This window comes from Opisthocomus hoazin, chromosome W, assembly GCF_030867145.1.
Source record: "Opisthocomus hoazin isolate bOpiHoa1 chromosome W, bOpiHoa1.hap1, whole genome shotgun sequence".
NCBI lineage: Eukaryota > Metazoa > Chordata > Aves > Opisthocomiformes > Opisthocomidae > Opisthocomus > Opisthocomus hoazin.
In genome coordinates this window covers 42,363,952-42,380,368 of record NC_134453.1, presented here as the reverse complement: position 1 = coordinate 42,380,368, position 16,417 = coordinate 42,363,952, and the positions used below count along the sequence as shown (strand labels likewise).

The 16,417-nt window shown below is 39.0% G+C and overlaps 1 protein-coding gene across 1 annotated transcript; it reads right to left on the bottom strand.

Moving 5' to 3' along the window:
* Positions 1-407: 407 nt before the first annotated feature.
* LOC142365637 (arrestin domain-containing protein 3-like) lies at positions 408-15,707 on the bottom strand. The gene is made up of 7 exons (XM_075446645.1): positions 15,674-15,707; positions 12,390-12,567; positions 11,359-11,461; positions 10,692-10,948; positions 10,112-10,274; positions 8,718-8,872; positions 408-6,544 (listed from the first exon to the last, which is right to left on the bottom strand). Coding segments are annotated over exons 1-7 (915 nt in total). The 5' UTR covers positions 15,676-15,707; the 3' UTR covers positions 408-6,487.
* Between the last annotated feature and the right edge of the window lie 710 nt (positions 15,708-16,417).

The following is a 16,417-nucleotide window of genomic DNA, read 5'->3' as shown; positions in this document are numbered from 1 at the left end:
CTAAGGTAGCTGTAGTTTATGGTGATTTACTGGTTGATTTTTCCAAAACATGACACACTTAAACTTAAAAAGGGATTAAGAAGTGCTATTTTAGCTAGATAACTGAAAAAAAAAAAAAAAAAAAAAAGTTGATCAGTTTTGCAACATTGACTAATCTCTCAGATATTGGAGTTTCATAATTTATTACCCTTCTGTATATTTTTTATGGATAGCTGATGTAGAAGAGCCCTTCGTTTTATATCCTGGTGTATCACAGATTTGTATGCGTGTGCAGGTATTTTAATATGAAACATTTGCCTTTTTTTAATAAAAATCCCAGATCTCAAAGAATAAAACTGGTAATTTCCAATTTTTTTTTTTTTATTAATGCTAAGAATAAACCTAAAGGTAAAAAAAAAAACATAAGCAGTGGTTCTGGTCTAAAAACGTGATTTCAAGAAAATGTTGTGCAAAAATGCTCAAAGTGTGTGTCCCTTAAATGACACTGATGATAATTTAAATTCTAACGTTGCCACATAGCATTAGAAACTTTAGTTAAAAAGGGTTGTGCTGTTATTAGAAAAAAAACCCCACTCTAGTCATTGTCACTCAGCTAATAAAGGAGTTCTGAATATATGATCATAATGAGAGACAACCTTATTTTTTTATATTTCCTATTAGTTTAAACCAGAACTCAGGCACAAATGATTAACAGTGTTATTAATGAGAGGAAAAAAAACCCAAAAGAGCTTTCTGGATTCTCCATAGTTGGCAGTTACAAATTCAAAATTAAACGAAAATGCTTTATTTCACACAAAAATTCACACATTCAGGAGGTCTAACTGCTTGCATTATACAAGGAGTTAGATCAAATGTTTGGGTTGTCCATGTTAGTAGCATACACCATAAAACCTACTGTAACAGTACCATGAGAATTTAGTGGTCTTCAGTACCTTTAACACCAACAGACAGGAACAGTGTATATTGGACTCCTGAGTACCTGGTTGTTAGCCTAGTGAACCTTGACTTAGGTCAAATGACATTTTGATACCAAACAATAATAATCCATTCTGTCAGAGGTTCAGCTGTGTGCAGTTTGCAGAAACAAGATGCTATGGCAGTGCTTCATTTCTGGAATGTTGAGGAGCTGTATTAATATCTTGCAAAGCTCTACTGACCAAAACACTAATAACAGATAGTGATTTTCAACATCTGGTAACATTAGACTTCCAAGGAAACAGCAAGACGCACCTTATTGACCCCAGTTCAACAAACCAACCTTCAGATCCCAACTGCAAACCACTGAGTTATCTGGCTTTTAAAGTAATTCCCCTTCTCCAGTTTCCTCTCATCCCTACCAAAATGTGCAATCCCTGACCCCACCATATGTACTGGAAAATACCAGACAACTTGAACGGAGGTCATCAGTTACAGGATATGAATGTCTTTCCAGGACACTGTTTAAAAATTATTGTAAGTTATTGGTATTTTCTAAATTTAGGAGACTGTATTGTAGCTTCCCATCTGAAACCCAGCCCCAAGAAATCACTGATATAAACAAGAAAAAGGAATGAAGGTGATGAAACTTAGCTCTTGTGACAATCAGCAGTGTAGCTCCAGAAATAGTTTTTTCCCTATGTAGATAATACATAGCATACGTATTTCTATAGTAATATGATCCTTACAGCTGTTATTTTATACAAAGACACATATTAAATGTTTAAGTCACAAACAATCTTATGGCTTATAGTTAAAGCATTTAAAAGCGTTTTCTTAAAAATGTTTATTTTCCACAAGGAAGAATTAAATTGTTTTCCACATAGTTTTCTTAAAACAGAGTCCATAAGGACATATTCAGCACCAAAACAAACAAACAAAAATACAAACAGCCATAGAATATAATCTATACAGCAAACATTTAATATTGCACTTTGTTCTCTAATGCTTGGATTTTACTTTTTTTCCTAATTCAGATCAAGATTCTATGTCAAATATTGTGCTACAACTATAAACCTGCAATGTCTCTTAACAACTAACAAAAATAGTTTAAATGGGAAGTCTTTATCTGATAAGGTTTTAGAATTTTTCACTCTGATTACAGCCTGTGATGCAATGTCAGTTACTACAACATTGGTCAACTCTGCTTCGTATATAGCTTTCCATTATACTGGGATAAGTACTTTAATGCTATATATATCAGCAATTGTTCCCTAGTCTCTTAAAATAACAAAAAAAAGAAAAAAAGTAAAATCACCAAATGCCCTTTTATGCCAACAATCTTATCCACTTAAAATTTTGTCTGGTTGGAGAGGGTAGAAGGAAGGGACATTCACAAAAATCGGCCAGCATAAGACATCACCCAATTACCAATTCTTGCTTATCAAAGCCCAAACCTTTGAACTGAATCACTTAAAACGTGACTCTCATTTTAATCACCCTGTCATCATTTTTGAAACATGAAATATCTTTCATGTTCTCATAAAGGCCACTTATGGAAAAGCCTGTTTTGTCATATTTATGAAGATTTAAAAATAAGGCAGAACTTTTTAAGAGTGAGCACAAAGCAGAAACACCAGCTTTCCCTCTCCCCCTCCCCTCTGAACTGTTTTATTGCACAAGGAAATACACAATGGATTAGTTTAAGTAGTCAACATCAAACATGTCTCTTTAACAATAGGGTTAGGGGTTGTTTTTTTTTACATGATTTCCAAAAAGGAAATTTACATTTACAAGTCTAGCGTAAAAGCACTGGTCAGATCTAATGGCTCCCTCATTCTTTTATTCTTTAGGATACACTCAAGGGGTGAGTGTTTTTTCTGTATCATTTCTCACATTTTAGATGAACGTATGTTTAAAGTTGTTGGTGTGGGGTTTTTTTTGTTTGTTTTGTTTTAAAGCTCTCAGGACTAGCCCAGGAGACAATTGGAGCAATTCTCAGCAAACTAATTTGAGTATAGCTAGTAACACTGATACTCTGGCCCAGTTTTATTATAGTTTGGGAACAAAAATCCAGGCTGATGCAAACGCAGACCCACCGTCAATGAAGGAAGAGTTGGTATGTGAACTGTTACAGGAGCTTGACCCCTACAGATCGATGGGCCCTGACATTATCCACCTGAGTGCGTTAAGAGAGCTGGCTGACATCATTGCAAGGCCACTCTCTGTACTCTTTGAGAAGTCGTGGAGATCGGGGGACATCCCAGAAGACTGGAAAAAGGCTAATGTCACCCCCATCTTCAAGAAGGGCTTAAAGGAGGATCCAGAAAATTATAGGCCCATCAGTCTTACTTCAGTCCCTGGGAAAGTTATGGAATGAATCCTCCTGGGGGTTATCACAAATCAAATGAAGCACATGACTGGGAAAAGCCAGCATGGATTCACCAAGGGCAAATCGTGCTTGACAAACCTGATCACCTTCTACGACAAAGTAACCTGCTTGGTTGATGTGGCGTGAGCAGTGGACGTTGTCTACCTGGATTTCTCCAAGGCTTTCAATATGGTTTCCCACAGCCTCCTCCTAGAGGAACTGATGCATTACAGTCTAGACAAATGGTCTGTGCGGTGGGTGGAGAGCTGGCTGACAAGCCACACCCAGAGGGTGGTGGTAAATAGCTCCTTTTCAAACTGCCAACCTGTCACAAGTGGAGTCCCCCAGGGATCGATATCAGGCCCAACGCTGTTTAATACCTTCATAAGCGATCTGGATGATGGGATCAAGTGTACCCTGATGAAGTTTGCCAATGACACCAAACTGAGTGGGGAAGTGGACACTTCAGCAGGGAGAGCCACCCTGCAGGAAGAACCGGATAGACTGGAAGAGTGGGCTAACAAGAACCTTGTGAAGTTCAACAAAGACAAATGTAAGGTCATGCACCTGGGAAAGCATAATCCAGGAGTGCAGCACAGGCTGGGATCTACGCAGCTGGGGAGCAGCTCTGTGGAAAGGGACCTGGGGGTCCTGGTGGACAACAAGCTCAATATGAGTGAACAGTGGGCTGCTGTGGCAAAGAAAGCAAACAGGATGCTGCGTTGCATCAACAAGGGCATCACTAGCAGAGATGAAGAAGTCATTATCCCGCTCTACTCAGTGCTTGTCTGGCCACACCTGGAACACTGTGTTCAGTTTTGGTCCCCACTATACAAAAAAAGATGTGGACAGGCTGGAGAGGGTCTAGAGAAGGGCCACAAAGGTGATCTAAGGACTGAGAAGCCTGCCATATAAGGAAAGGCTGAGAGAACTGGGTTTGTTCAGCCTTGAGAAAAGAAGGGGAGACCTTATCACCATGTTCCAGTATTTAAAGGGTGGCTACAAAGACGGAGACTCCCTTTTTACAAGGAGTCACATGGAAAAGACGAGGGGTAATGGGTACAAGTTACTCCTGGGGAGATTCCAATTGGGCACAAGAGGAACGTTTTTCCACAATGAGAACAATCAGCCACTGGAATAATCTCCCCAGGGAAGCGGTGGATTCCCCAACATTGGACACTTTCAAGGTTCAGCTAGACACAGAATCACAGAAGGTTAGGGATTGGAAGGGACCTCTGGGGATCATCTAGTCCAAGCCCCCTGCCGAAACAGAGTCACCTAGAGCAGGCTGCATAGGACCTTGTCCAGGCGGGTCTTGAATATCTCCAGAGAAGGAGACTCCACAACCCCCCTGGGCAGCCTGTTCCAGTGCTTTGTCACCCTCAGAGGGAAGAAGTTCTTCTCATGTTCAGACGGAACTTCCTATGCTTCAGTTTGTGCCCGTTGCCCCTTGTCCTGTCGCTGGGCACCACTGAAAAGAGCCTGGCCCCATCCTCCTGACACCCACCCTTGAGATATTTATAGGCATTTATAAGGTCCCCTCGCAGCCTTCTCTTCTTCAGGCTGAACAAGCCCAGATCCCTCAGCCTCTCCTCGTAGGAGAGATGCTCCAGTCCCCTCATCATCCTCGTAGCCCTCCGCTGGACTCTCTCCAGTAGCTCCTCATCTTTCTTGAAGTGGGGAGCCCAGAACTGGACACAGTACTCCAGATGGGGCCTCACTAGGGCAGAGTAGAGGGGGCGGAGAACCTCCCTTGACCTGCTGGCCACACTCTTCTTAAGGTGACAAGGTGCTGGGCCATTTTGTCTAGACCGTGCTTTTGCCAAGAAAGATTGGACCAGATGATCCTTGAGGTCCTTTCCAACCTGGTATTCTATGATACAGTATCATAAACCCTGAAGATAATACGAAGTGCACAAACTGAGCTGTTGCTTAGTTGCCATAGTTCAAACTTTTCTTGCAGTCTGAAATATACTTTCTACTGGAGACTCATTTTATATCTAATTTTTGGTGATTAGGTAACTGCGTATTATTTAAAAATACAAACAAACAAACAAAAAACCCCAAAAAACCTAAACACAAACCAACCAAACCAACCTTCTCCTTCCCATCCCTACTAGTTGAGGTATATCTCTGCCTGTGAACCCTGGACAGCATATGACTATCTCTTTTTAAAGTTCTTTTCACACTTTGCTGGTGTCTGCTGGTGCTGCTTTCACTTTAAGTTTTGTGTATGTCCCTATTCAAAATCCCCCTCAAAGAACAAAACCGGAACATGAACACAGAACAAAAGAAATAACTCAACAGTGCAATGTAACAAAACAAATAGCATTCCAACAGTTTGGCAAGTGATGAGTTCACCTGAGATTAAGTGATCTTTAGGCAGTCTGTAACAAAACGTTGCTTTGCAATAATAGCAGAAAGGCAACAAATTCTTAAAAGAAATCAAGAAGGTATACAATCTTGACAAAGTCTCTTATTAGTTTCCTTCGGTTATCTCTTCCCCCACCCCCACTTATCCGTTGCTTGTCTACTACAGTTGGCTGCAAAACATACAGCCAGAGAGACTGGCTTGAAGGCATGTGATGTCTGTAAATAAATCCACAATAGGATCCAAGCTAAAGAGGTGATACATGATCAGCCTACTAGGACAATTCTGCGCATGTGCATATGCAGGTAAAGTCTAGGTTATATTAAATTAAAAAAAAAAAAAGTCAGTGCGTTTGTCAGGCTTCATCGCTTTTTTTTGTCAATGCTTTCTTTTGTTCCTTGTTGTGCAGATTACAAACAATTAAGGGGGGGGGTGACAACAGTCCATCATAAATGAGAAAAAGCTGTAGTAACACTGAACTGCATAACATAAGCAATAAGCATGTGCAAATTTTCGAATCATAAGAAGCAGTCATTCCTCTCTTACAACATGGTTTGACTGTTTTGAAACACGTGACTGTACACTAGTAAGGCTGCTCCTAGTATGTGCCACTATTTAAAGGAGAGGGCCTCAGGTTTTCAAGCATGTGGAGCAGTCCTATAATGTGCTGTAGGTGTCAAAGAAAGATCACAGATTGTTTTCATTTATTCACTGTACAGGCAAAAGCAATACCATTTCCTTCAGAAACAAGTCTCCACTATGACACCTTGATCTTCAACACAGCAGGTGTGATTCAAAACCCAAGTCAAGTCAGCTTTTTATGGATTCCTTCAACGAGAGGGGCAAGATGGTCTCTCATCTGTGAGCTGATCTTGGTTTGGATCAATCTAACCAAAAGAAAACAAAAAACAACCAAACAAAAAAAACAAAACCAAAACAAAAGCAGCACCACAACAACTCAGTGCATTTTAGAATCAACTGCTAGAAATAAAAAATCAAAATTCACAAGTTTAAGACATCTATAACGATATATGGCATTCCCAGTCCAAAGGTTATTGAAAAAATTGAAAAACTTCTAGTCAGACAAAACTGGATAAAAAACAAATAGAAATATTTAACATTAGATACAGGGGAAGACTTTAAACTACAGGTTGATGGTACTTTAAGGATAACCATGAATAACTAATATAAAACTTAAAAATTTCTGCTTTACTAGCACAGAAATCTTTTGAATTATCTTATATACATAAAAAAAGATGACTTGACACATCACTAGAAACATAATTTAAGAAATATTTAATTGATTTGAGAGAAGTAGAAGAGTTTTGCTTGAAAAGGCAGAAAGTAATCAATAAAAAAATCATTCTACTTTTAAATTTAAAGTAGTTAATCCTCAAATATCCTATGGGATGTTTTAAAAGTTTACATATTCTAAAGCTAACCTCTTTTTCCTTTCTACAGGAGAAAGAAGGGGTACAGCCTGCTAACCTAGGTCTCAAAAACTGGATGGTAAGAATAGTTTAAGTGTACAGTGCATCTTTTAGACAACATTGCATCAGTTAACTTCATAGAGAGTCCAGAGGAGGGCCACAGAAATGGTCAGAGGGATGGAACACGTCTCCTATGAGGAAAGGCTGAGAGAGTTGGGGCTGTTCAGCCTGAAGAAGACAAGGTTCCAGGGACACCTTATAGCAGCCTTTCAATACCTGAAGGGGGCCTACAAGAAAGCTGGAGAGGGACTTTTTACAAGGGCATGTAGTGATAGGACAAGGGGTAATGGCTTCAAGCTGAAAGAGGGTAGATTTAGATTAGATATAAGAAAGAAATTCTTCACTGTGAGGGTGGTGAGGCACTGGAACAGGTTGCCCAGAGAAGTTGTGGCTGCCCCTTCCCTGGACGTGTTCAAGGCCAGGTTGGATGGGGCTTTGAGCAGCCTGGCCTAGCGGAAGGTGTCCTTGCCCATGGCAGGGGGGGTTGGAACTAGTTGATCTATAAGGCCCCTTCCAACCCAAACCATTCTATGATGTAGCCTTTTAAAAAACAATAATTTAAAAAGCTTCTTTCTAAATCTTAAAGTACCTAAAACGAAAAGGACTCAGGAGTCGTGCTCTATGGTTAAGCTATAGCAGAGTTCTCGGGAAAGTGCCTAGCACACAAAAAATGCCCCTCTGCCCACTCATTAGCACAACAGTGTTTCAAGGAGGGACGGAAGGAGTGGGGGGAATCATGCTACATAATGCTGTTTTCCTAAATTGGGTGAATTCTGGCAAAATTTGGCCAGATGACACTTTTTTCATTTGTCCTATATGACCGCTTTTTCTTGAAAAACATAAACATGAAAAGCTTTGAAATTTGCATCTCATCCATGGTTATTCAGTGACTGCATTTTTAGTTCTGTAAAGGCTGAAAGTGTTGAAGAACCGTGTACTTCAGAAAACTTAAGTTACAAATGAATATCAGCTTGTCACTTTTCTACATGAAGCTTCTGAAAGCCCTACATCCACAGAACTTAAACACACATGCAGGCAAAACAGTATAGTGGTTGCTATAAAATGTTAGGAAGCAGTAGAGGTGAAAGATTTGAAACCTTATTTTTAATACACAAATTTAAAAAAAAAAATGTTGCTAAAACAGTAAACAGTTAGAAAATTTCCAGAAAGTATGAGACTAAGGAAGAGTGATTCCAAGGAAAATTACCTTCCAGGTCTGCAGCTCAAGGAAATAGCGTGATAGAGAAGCCAAGGCACCTCACAGAGCACCTTTTAAATTTAAGGTTGCAGAGTTCACGTTAAAAACTACAAAAAAAAAAAAAAAAAAAAACAACACACAAAAAAGTAACCCGTGCTGTAAAACAGGCATGGAAAACTCTCGATGCAATTCATCTGCATCTTACAAACAAACAAAAGCCGTCCCCCAAAAACAACTGATTCCATGTTCACCATTTTAATGGTTTCTCCTAATTTTAGGAAGGAGAAACAGCTTCCTAAACTTCTTCCACAAGACAAAAAAAAACAGACACAAGCAATACATGAATCATCATATTCTGATAGATATACCTACTTCTGAATATAGGGGCGGAGGTAGAAAACGGAACTCCTGGATGTATGCAAATAATGGTCCTTGAAGTACTCTCTCAAAATCATCAAAAGCAGCTATAGGTGCAAGGCTGGACTGTCTGTTTTCCTCTGTGACCACTTCTGCATAGCTAGGAGGTGCTGACGGGAGAAGGGACATGCAGTTTAAACAACAAGTTCTTATGCATGTCAAAATATATAACATGATAAATATTAAAGTTTAATCACTGTAAGATTCACCAGCGGGTAGGTGAATTCTTAAAAAACTTAAACAAAAAAGGAAGACTAGACTATTTCATTTTATTCTAATATTAAACTTATGTTTAAAAACAGACTGACCACTGTTCATTGTGGCTTCATTATCCCCTTAAAATGTAAAGCATACCAAAGATAATTTATTTCCGTACAGGTAGGAATGAGAGAACACTGCAGTTCTCTGGACTCCAGAAGTCTCCAGGTCCGGGATTTGTACTTAAAAAACCAGGATATTTGTGGAGTCCTGGCTGGACGAGAGGGGACATAGTTTGGTGCGTTGAGCAACCCAGGTTCTGATCCGGAGGTGAGCCTTGGGAGCGGCTGACACGGAACCCTGCTGGGAAGGCAGAGCGACGAGCTCGGGACACTGGAGCAGGGGGAACGTCACCGTTTCCTGCCACACTGTCACTTCCTTCCTGCCACGTTGCTGTTTCCTGCCACAGTACTGTTTTCACTTCGAGATGCAGCTCTGCACCAATCACAACGAGTTGCAGTAGTTTTGCCTATATATGGGTTGGGGTTTTAACCATTCAGATGCTGTAATAGTTTTGCTATATAAACCTTGTTTTGCTGACTAATAAAGGTGTACGATCATACTCATATTGGGGTCACATCGTTACAACGGTCCGTTACCCACGCCTACAGATATTAGATATGTGAAAACAGAAGGAAGGAAATACGTAATTCTTTCTTTTGCCGTAAGAGATTTCCCATAGAAAATAATATTATCTTTTCACAAAGCCTTGGCTACCAAGGCTGGTGAGAGACCCCAGAAACTGCTATTATGGGTTGTAATGCCTTATAACCAAGGATGCAATTGGGATACTGGAGGTGGAACTAATGAAGTTGTGCACAGATACAATGGCATCCTATGCTTTCTTTTCTGCCACCTTCCAAGGCAGCTGGATTTCACTGCTTGTCCTACGGAGAAAAAGGCAGGGAGGGAAGAAACTCTGTTGTTCTACATAGGACAAGCAGATGGCAAGAAGACATCCACAACAGATTTCCTGTGAGCTTTATTATGAAAGGATGTAATTTGACTCTGTTGGCAAGACTGCAATGAATAAAACCAACAAAAATCAAAACAGACTAGCAAATTGATTGGGATTTGTATTGTTGAGTTACCTTCTGGTCTTTCAGGCAGCGTCAGACCAAGCCAATTCATGTTCATGCTACCCTGGCTGCTCACACTTGATGTTCTGCTACTAAATGGATGTAGAGGAATGGTACCAATGACCAGTGGCAAGTTAAGGAATAAATCCATGGCTCCTGGAATATCAACATAAACCTGAAGAAAAACGAAACAAGTGTATGATTAAGATGTGGAGTTTTATCAACACTTCATAAGTATTCGTCTAAGTTGTCTTTCTATGGAAGTTTCCATGAGGAGCTTGTTTCTAACAGTCTCTTTTAGGGCCCATGCCCCTATGGAGACAGGAGCTCTTCAAGTTAAAAGAAGAGTTTTAACATGAGCCGTCACACGGAAACGCAGTCTACTCATTAAATGCTTGCTTAGTTGATAGACAACTGTTTTAAGAACGTGCATGATTTAAACTAAATTTACATACCAGATCTCCTGTCAGGACACTAACACCAGAACAAGTATTTCTTTCATAACTAATTGTCACAAAATGCTGTGCTAGGAGTTTGTATGGAATGTTGGAAGCTACTCATTCTTGAGAGTGAAACAGGCCACTCAACATACCATCAGTGAATATTCCACACGGATTATACTACAGTCAAGGATTGAAGGGGAAACAGGCGGAATTTTCAACTGTTTGCCATTCCAGGTTTCTGTTTTGCCAGATGACAAGGATTCCCCACGGAGGTTGGCAACAAGCTGTTTGACTTCCTTCATTTTCCCTCTGGCATAGAAGGCTTGTGTTTGGTAAATGGTTGCCTTTGGCACCACCATACGGGAAGAGCAATTCTCAATCTCAGCAAAGATCTGAATTGATTCACCTGAAATAAAACCACACAATTTCAAGTTCTCTTTACATTTACAAGGCAGCTTAAGCAAACTGTCACATTCTGTTACAATGCACCAGATGCTGTTATCACCGTTCTATCTGGATAAACATCCACTGATGCTAACAGAAGCAAGATCCCCACAAGCTGTTCTACGAGGAAAAAAAACCAAACACACCACAAAAAATAAAACCCAAAACATACCAGTCTAAAAGATGAGGTCCTTTAACAATCTAGAGATACTAGTGCTGTCTTAGTTAACAGATTATACGGACAAGATTGCTAAATGCAGACTGAGATGGTAAAAATATCCTTAATGTTTCATTTATATAAAAACAGTAAGTAAAAACTCTAGCTTTAAAAGAGAAGGAAAAACATATCCTATAATTACTTCTATTACATACCTGGGGTGTAGCCCTTTCTTTCAATTTTGGCACTTAAGGATATTGGGCCGGAGGTACAAAGCCAACAGCATAGAGTCTTTTCTTTTGTGCCTGCTTGGGGTGACTGCAAGAAGAGAAAAATATTGTCCATTAAATTAGGAGCTTGAAGAATCTCTTCATGTATTTAAATCAACACAGGAAACAAAATATTTAAGCTAAACTACTGTAATCTTGACCCCTACTGTTTCCTCAGTTTCTGAATGATCCCGTTTCATCTATATTAAAAAGACTTATTTTACAAAACATCAGGATTTAGAGCTTGATCTGAGCCCATTAAAGTCAAATGAGAGACCTTCGATTTTAATGGAGTTTGCGCAAGGTCCCTTTGCAAGTCTTATTTTTCACCCATACACACAAGAATCCTATTTCAACGGACTTCTAAATTGTTTTCCCCTCTAGATTAAAATTTGAGGAAGGGATAAAATAAAGGAATTTTAGGCCAGACTGAAATCAAATCCTTGTTGAAAACAGCTGTGATATTAAAGTTATTTTTATTAAAATGAAATTTCAGGAAAGGATTGTACGGAATTGTGATAACTTCTCCCCATCAGTAGAAAACTATCCATAGGGAAATTATCAGTTATGCACTGCAGTAAATTTTTTACTTTGCATTTTTAAGTTAGCAGTCCCTCACTAAAATATTAAGATTTGCACTGTTCCTTCCATAGATTATTCTTTATTTATAATTGAAGAGGAACAGTTCACCAAATTTTCTTCCCTAATGAGCTTCTACAATTTAGTGGTATCAATTTAGTTTGACAAGTGCATTTCATGTATTGTAAAAAAAATCAAGCAACTCCAAGTACAGGATAACTTAGCCTTCAAAATACCAGCAGTTAAAGATTTGCTAAACTGATATAATACTTAAAAGAAGAGCTGTAGTTAAAATAGCAAATAAATATTAGGTAAAATTGCATGTTGGTGCTGTTTCAGTTACAATACTTCACTATTTTTATGCCAGAAAAAGAATGAGTAATTCCATCAGTTCTTACCAGTAATGAAGGAGTGTTGATATCTATATGTTCAAAGACTGTAAATTCCTTCTTTAATTTTACTGGTAGAAGCCAAGGCCTATGTAATTCAGCTTTCACCCAATAGCGCACGCTGCCATGTCTGCCTTCGAATGAGGTAGCAAGTGGTCTGTGCAGGACAAAGGTCAAAGTTGAGTCCCTTTCCAATAACAATACAATTGATCAGATTAGGAATTAGTATGTAGAACTGTATTTTTAGTGCATAGTAATAAGCATAATTTATTTGCAAAGTTTCCGTATCTCAGAAAAATGTAAGATTAAAGTTGGGAGAAAATAATATCTCCAATCCATCCAACAGCAGTTTCATAGAAGTTTTAACCAATTAAAGAATTGTGCTAGAAAATGCCAGAAGAGTACACATTTCCTTTAGACTTAAGAGGCCATTTTCAAGTGTAGAATAAAGCATGCCCTTTTAAGGTCAAATTAAGACCACCAAATAAAATTAGCATTAGTACCATCCAATTATTGTTTTGGACACTGTATTCTGTAAATAATTGTGTATTATTTACTTGGTTGGTATCTCAGTGGTTTGTTTTAGCTATAACCAAGTGCTTTTGTAGTTTGCTTTGCCTTAAGCACAGTAGTTAAACATTTCAATTTAGAGTTCTGAATAGAGAGGCTATTTTGAGCATCTTCTAATTTTCCTTTACCCCGATGAGGCCATCTTAAAATATTTATATATATTTAAAAAGATAAAGACTATTCTGCTCTGAACGCCAAAAGACAAAGGAAGTCCTTTGGGGGAGTTGGGAGGGGGGAGGATGTGGAAAGGGACTCCAAACCTTTCAGCATTACCCTTTTTTCCTCCTCTCCCTCCTCCTCCTTCTCCCCCTCCCCCCCCCCTCGCAACATCATAAGATGAAGGGCATAAGATTCTTATATTCCAGTCATGTCCAGTTAACTGTAACTTGTCTTTTCCTAACATGTTTTGCCTTTAACCTCAAAGGAAGAATTTTTATGTTGCACTATGTTTGAAATGCATCATAATAAAAGATAAGTTATGGGCAAAGCTTCCCTCCCTAACTTCTATAGGGAATAATACTAGCTGTGCTAGTACTTTACTAGAATGATTCTTTCTGTTACTGGTTTGACATCTCTGTTTGCACATCTGAAATGTTTACTTTTTTTCCTTAATAACGCAAATGAAAGGATTTTTCTAGTCAGTCTTCAATGTTTCATCCTGCCCCAGTATCCTTTAAGGCAAAATCAGAAAGGCCAGTCAGTGTCTTATTTTCACTATTGCTTTGTATTTGGTTGTACTGGATCTGGCCGGGATGGAGTCAACTTTCCTCATAACGGCCCATATAGTGCTGTGCTTTGCATTTGTGGCTAGAAGAGTGTTGATAACACACCAATGTTTTAGCTATTGCTGAGCAGTGCTTGCAGAGAGTCAAGGCTCTCTCTCCAACACCCCATTCCCAAAGGCCAATAGGCAGGACAGCTGACCCAAACTGACCAAAGGGATATTCCATACCATATGACATCGTGCTCAGCAATAAAAGCTGAAGGGGAAGGAGGGGGGAGACGGACAGGGCTGACACAGACATTCACGGTCATGGTGTTTGTCTTCTCAAGCAACCACTACACATACTGAGGCCCTGTTTTCCAGGAAGTGGATGGACATCTGCCTGCTGATGGGAAGTAGTGAATGAATTCTTATTTTTGCTTTGCTTCTGTGTACGGCTTTTGTTTTTCTCATTAAACTGCCTTTATCTGAACCCACAAGCTTGTCCATCTTATTTTCTCTCCCTGTCCTGCTGATGAGGGGGAGTGAGAGAACAACTGCGTGGAGGGCTGGCAGCCAGCCAAGGTCAACCCACCACATTGGTTTTGTTTTAAATTAATTTTAGAAGTATTCTATGGATACAAAATAGCAAGAAACAGTAAGGAGACAGTGTCAAATTAGTGTTCTTCAGGCCTTTTATTACCAGCTTTCATTTTTTCATTATTATCAAAGATGGCTTCATAGTTATTCCTTCAAGTCACTTGAAGAGAACTTTAGTGTTTTAATCAATGCTTGTGCTATTTTACTGGTCATCTATTTAATCTCAAACATAATATTCCATGTTCACATATACTGTTTTGTTCTTTCATATTTGAACATCCCTTCCAGCTCAAGGGAATATCAGTATCATCCTTATTACTTCTTATAGATGAGATTTTAATCTGAACCTTAAATTGACTTCTAAAAGCCTCCATATATACTGGTCTTCTCCAGTGTTCCAATAATATCTACTGTAAAGCCCTGTGCTATTCACCGAAACTGATCCGTAAAAGCATTTATCATCTACAGGTTCTGCTAAAGCCAGCCCCTCTAATAAGCAGATGGTTTATTAGCTTTAATATTAGGTATTAGTCTAATATTCTGTCAACTTTTTTTAACCTTAATGACTTCAGTGCTTGGCTTTTACAGCAAAAGGCTCCTCCTGCCTGCTTCCCTTCTTTCATCTATTTCCAGACTCTCTCTGTTCCTTTATATTTAATTTTCCTGCAACTCATGTTTTAGCTAATTTCCATGTTAGTAACTCCTCTATGTATAAATCTTCCCCTCACAATGTATACATTAGACACCTCAAACTTTGTGTGTGTGTGTGTGTGTGTGTATGTGGCAATTTATCTTAAGACTTTTGCTATCATTCTTGCTTCACCTTTGCTTTCCGAGACAAGCGGGATTAGGTATGGGAATGTTTCTTGCTTCATCCACCCATCCATTTGCTTATTTCCATCCTGGCTTTTTGCATAAAGGTCAGCCTGAGTACATACATCCTATTTAAACTAGAAGAAAATCTCTTATTTTGTTCAAATGTGGTTAAGCTTGCCACATCTGTTTCAGACTGAGCCCAAACAGTTAAGCTCTTATCACTAGTTCTGATGGCCTGCATGGCTCCAGTAAAATCTTGTTTCATTTAGAAGATACCTCAGCCACTCTGCAGGACTCAAAAGACACAAATTCCCCTCCCTTCTCCTATGAAGGAGTAAAATGCTACAAGACATGAGTCAATAGACCTCAGTCAAAAGAGAGTGTAACCAACTGGGCAACAATAAGCTCCTGTTTTGTGAAAAACTCTTAACCCGTTTAAAAGCAACCTCTTCAGTTTAATGAGATTATGACCTCTATTGCATGTCTGTGCACAACTCCTCCTACCATTGAAAAGGTTTCCCCTCCACCCACAAGAATTTTTCTTAAGCAGGTATGTATCTTAGCCTTCTCTCACACAAGCTGCGTATTGCATGTAAGTACTTACATCTGTGGAAGCTCAAAGCTGAATGCATATTCATGCCTTCCTGAATGAATGGTGTGAAGGCCACCTTCATAATTGTCATCATCTAGGAGGGAAAAACCCAATATGCTATTCCACCTGTGAACATTTTACATAGTATAATATATTATATAGGTTTCTTTTCCAGAATAAGAGGGATTTATACATTCTTTACAATACCAAGAACACAGTGTCCCAGAAACAAGTCTCTCCAGTTCATTTGTATTAACTGCTAGATGTATGGCTGCAGAATTTTTAAGGTTAGATGAGATTCCAAGATTCACCTTACATAAAAGCAGAAGTTAACTTGTTTTAATTTATGATCTTGATTCTGAGTACTGACATAGTTGTAACTGCTGCCATTTCAAGGTCTGCCTGAAAGATCTGTAATGGAAACTGTGTTTTCCAATATGATTTCTAGTTAAAACTTAAAATGAAACAGAGCGCTCTAAATAGTATTAATTCTGCTACATTAGTAGATTAAATTTAGTAATTCAGCATCCTTCTATCTCATGCCTAGCAAGTGTCCAAAAATTTATTTTTTTAAAAGAGTGCACAAGCACCACCTAGAAAGTACCAAACAAATTCAGGGGCACGAAAGGTGGCAAGCTGTCCAATTAATGTTGTTTAGAGATAATGTATTGTGGGGGGATGGCAAGGCTCGACCGAATTGCTTGTTGTAGAAAATCCATTTTAAGCTTAGCATGTCCTTGACAGAACAAGGAATTT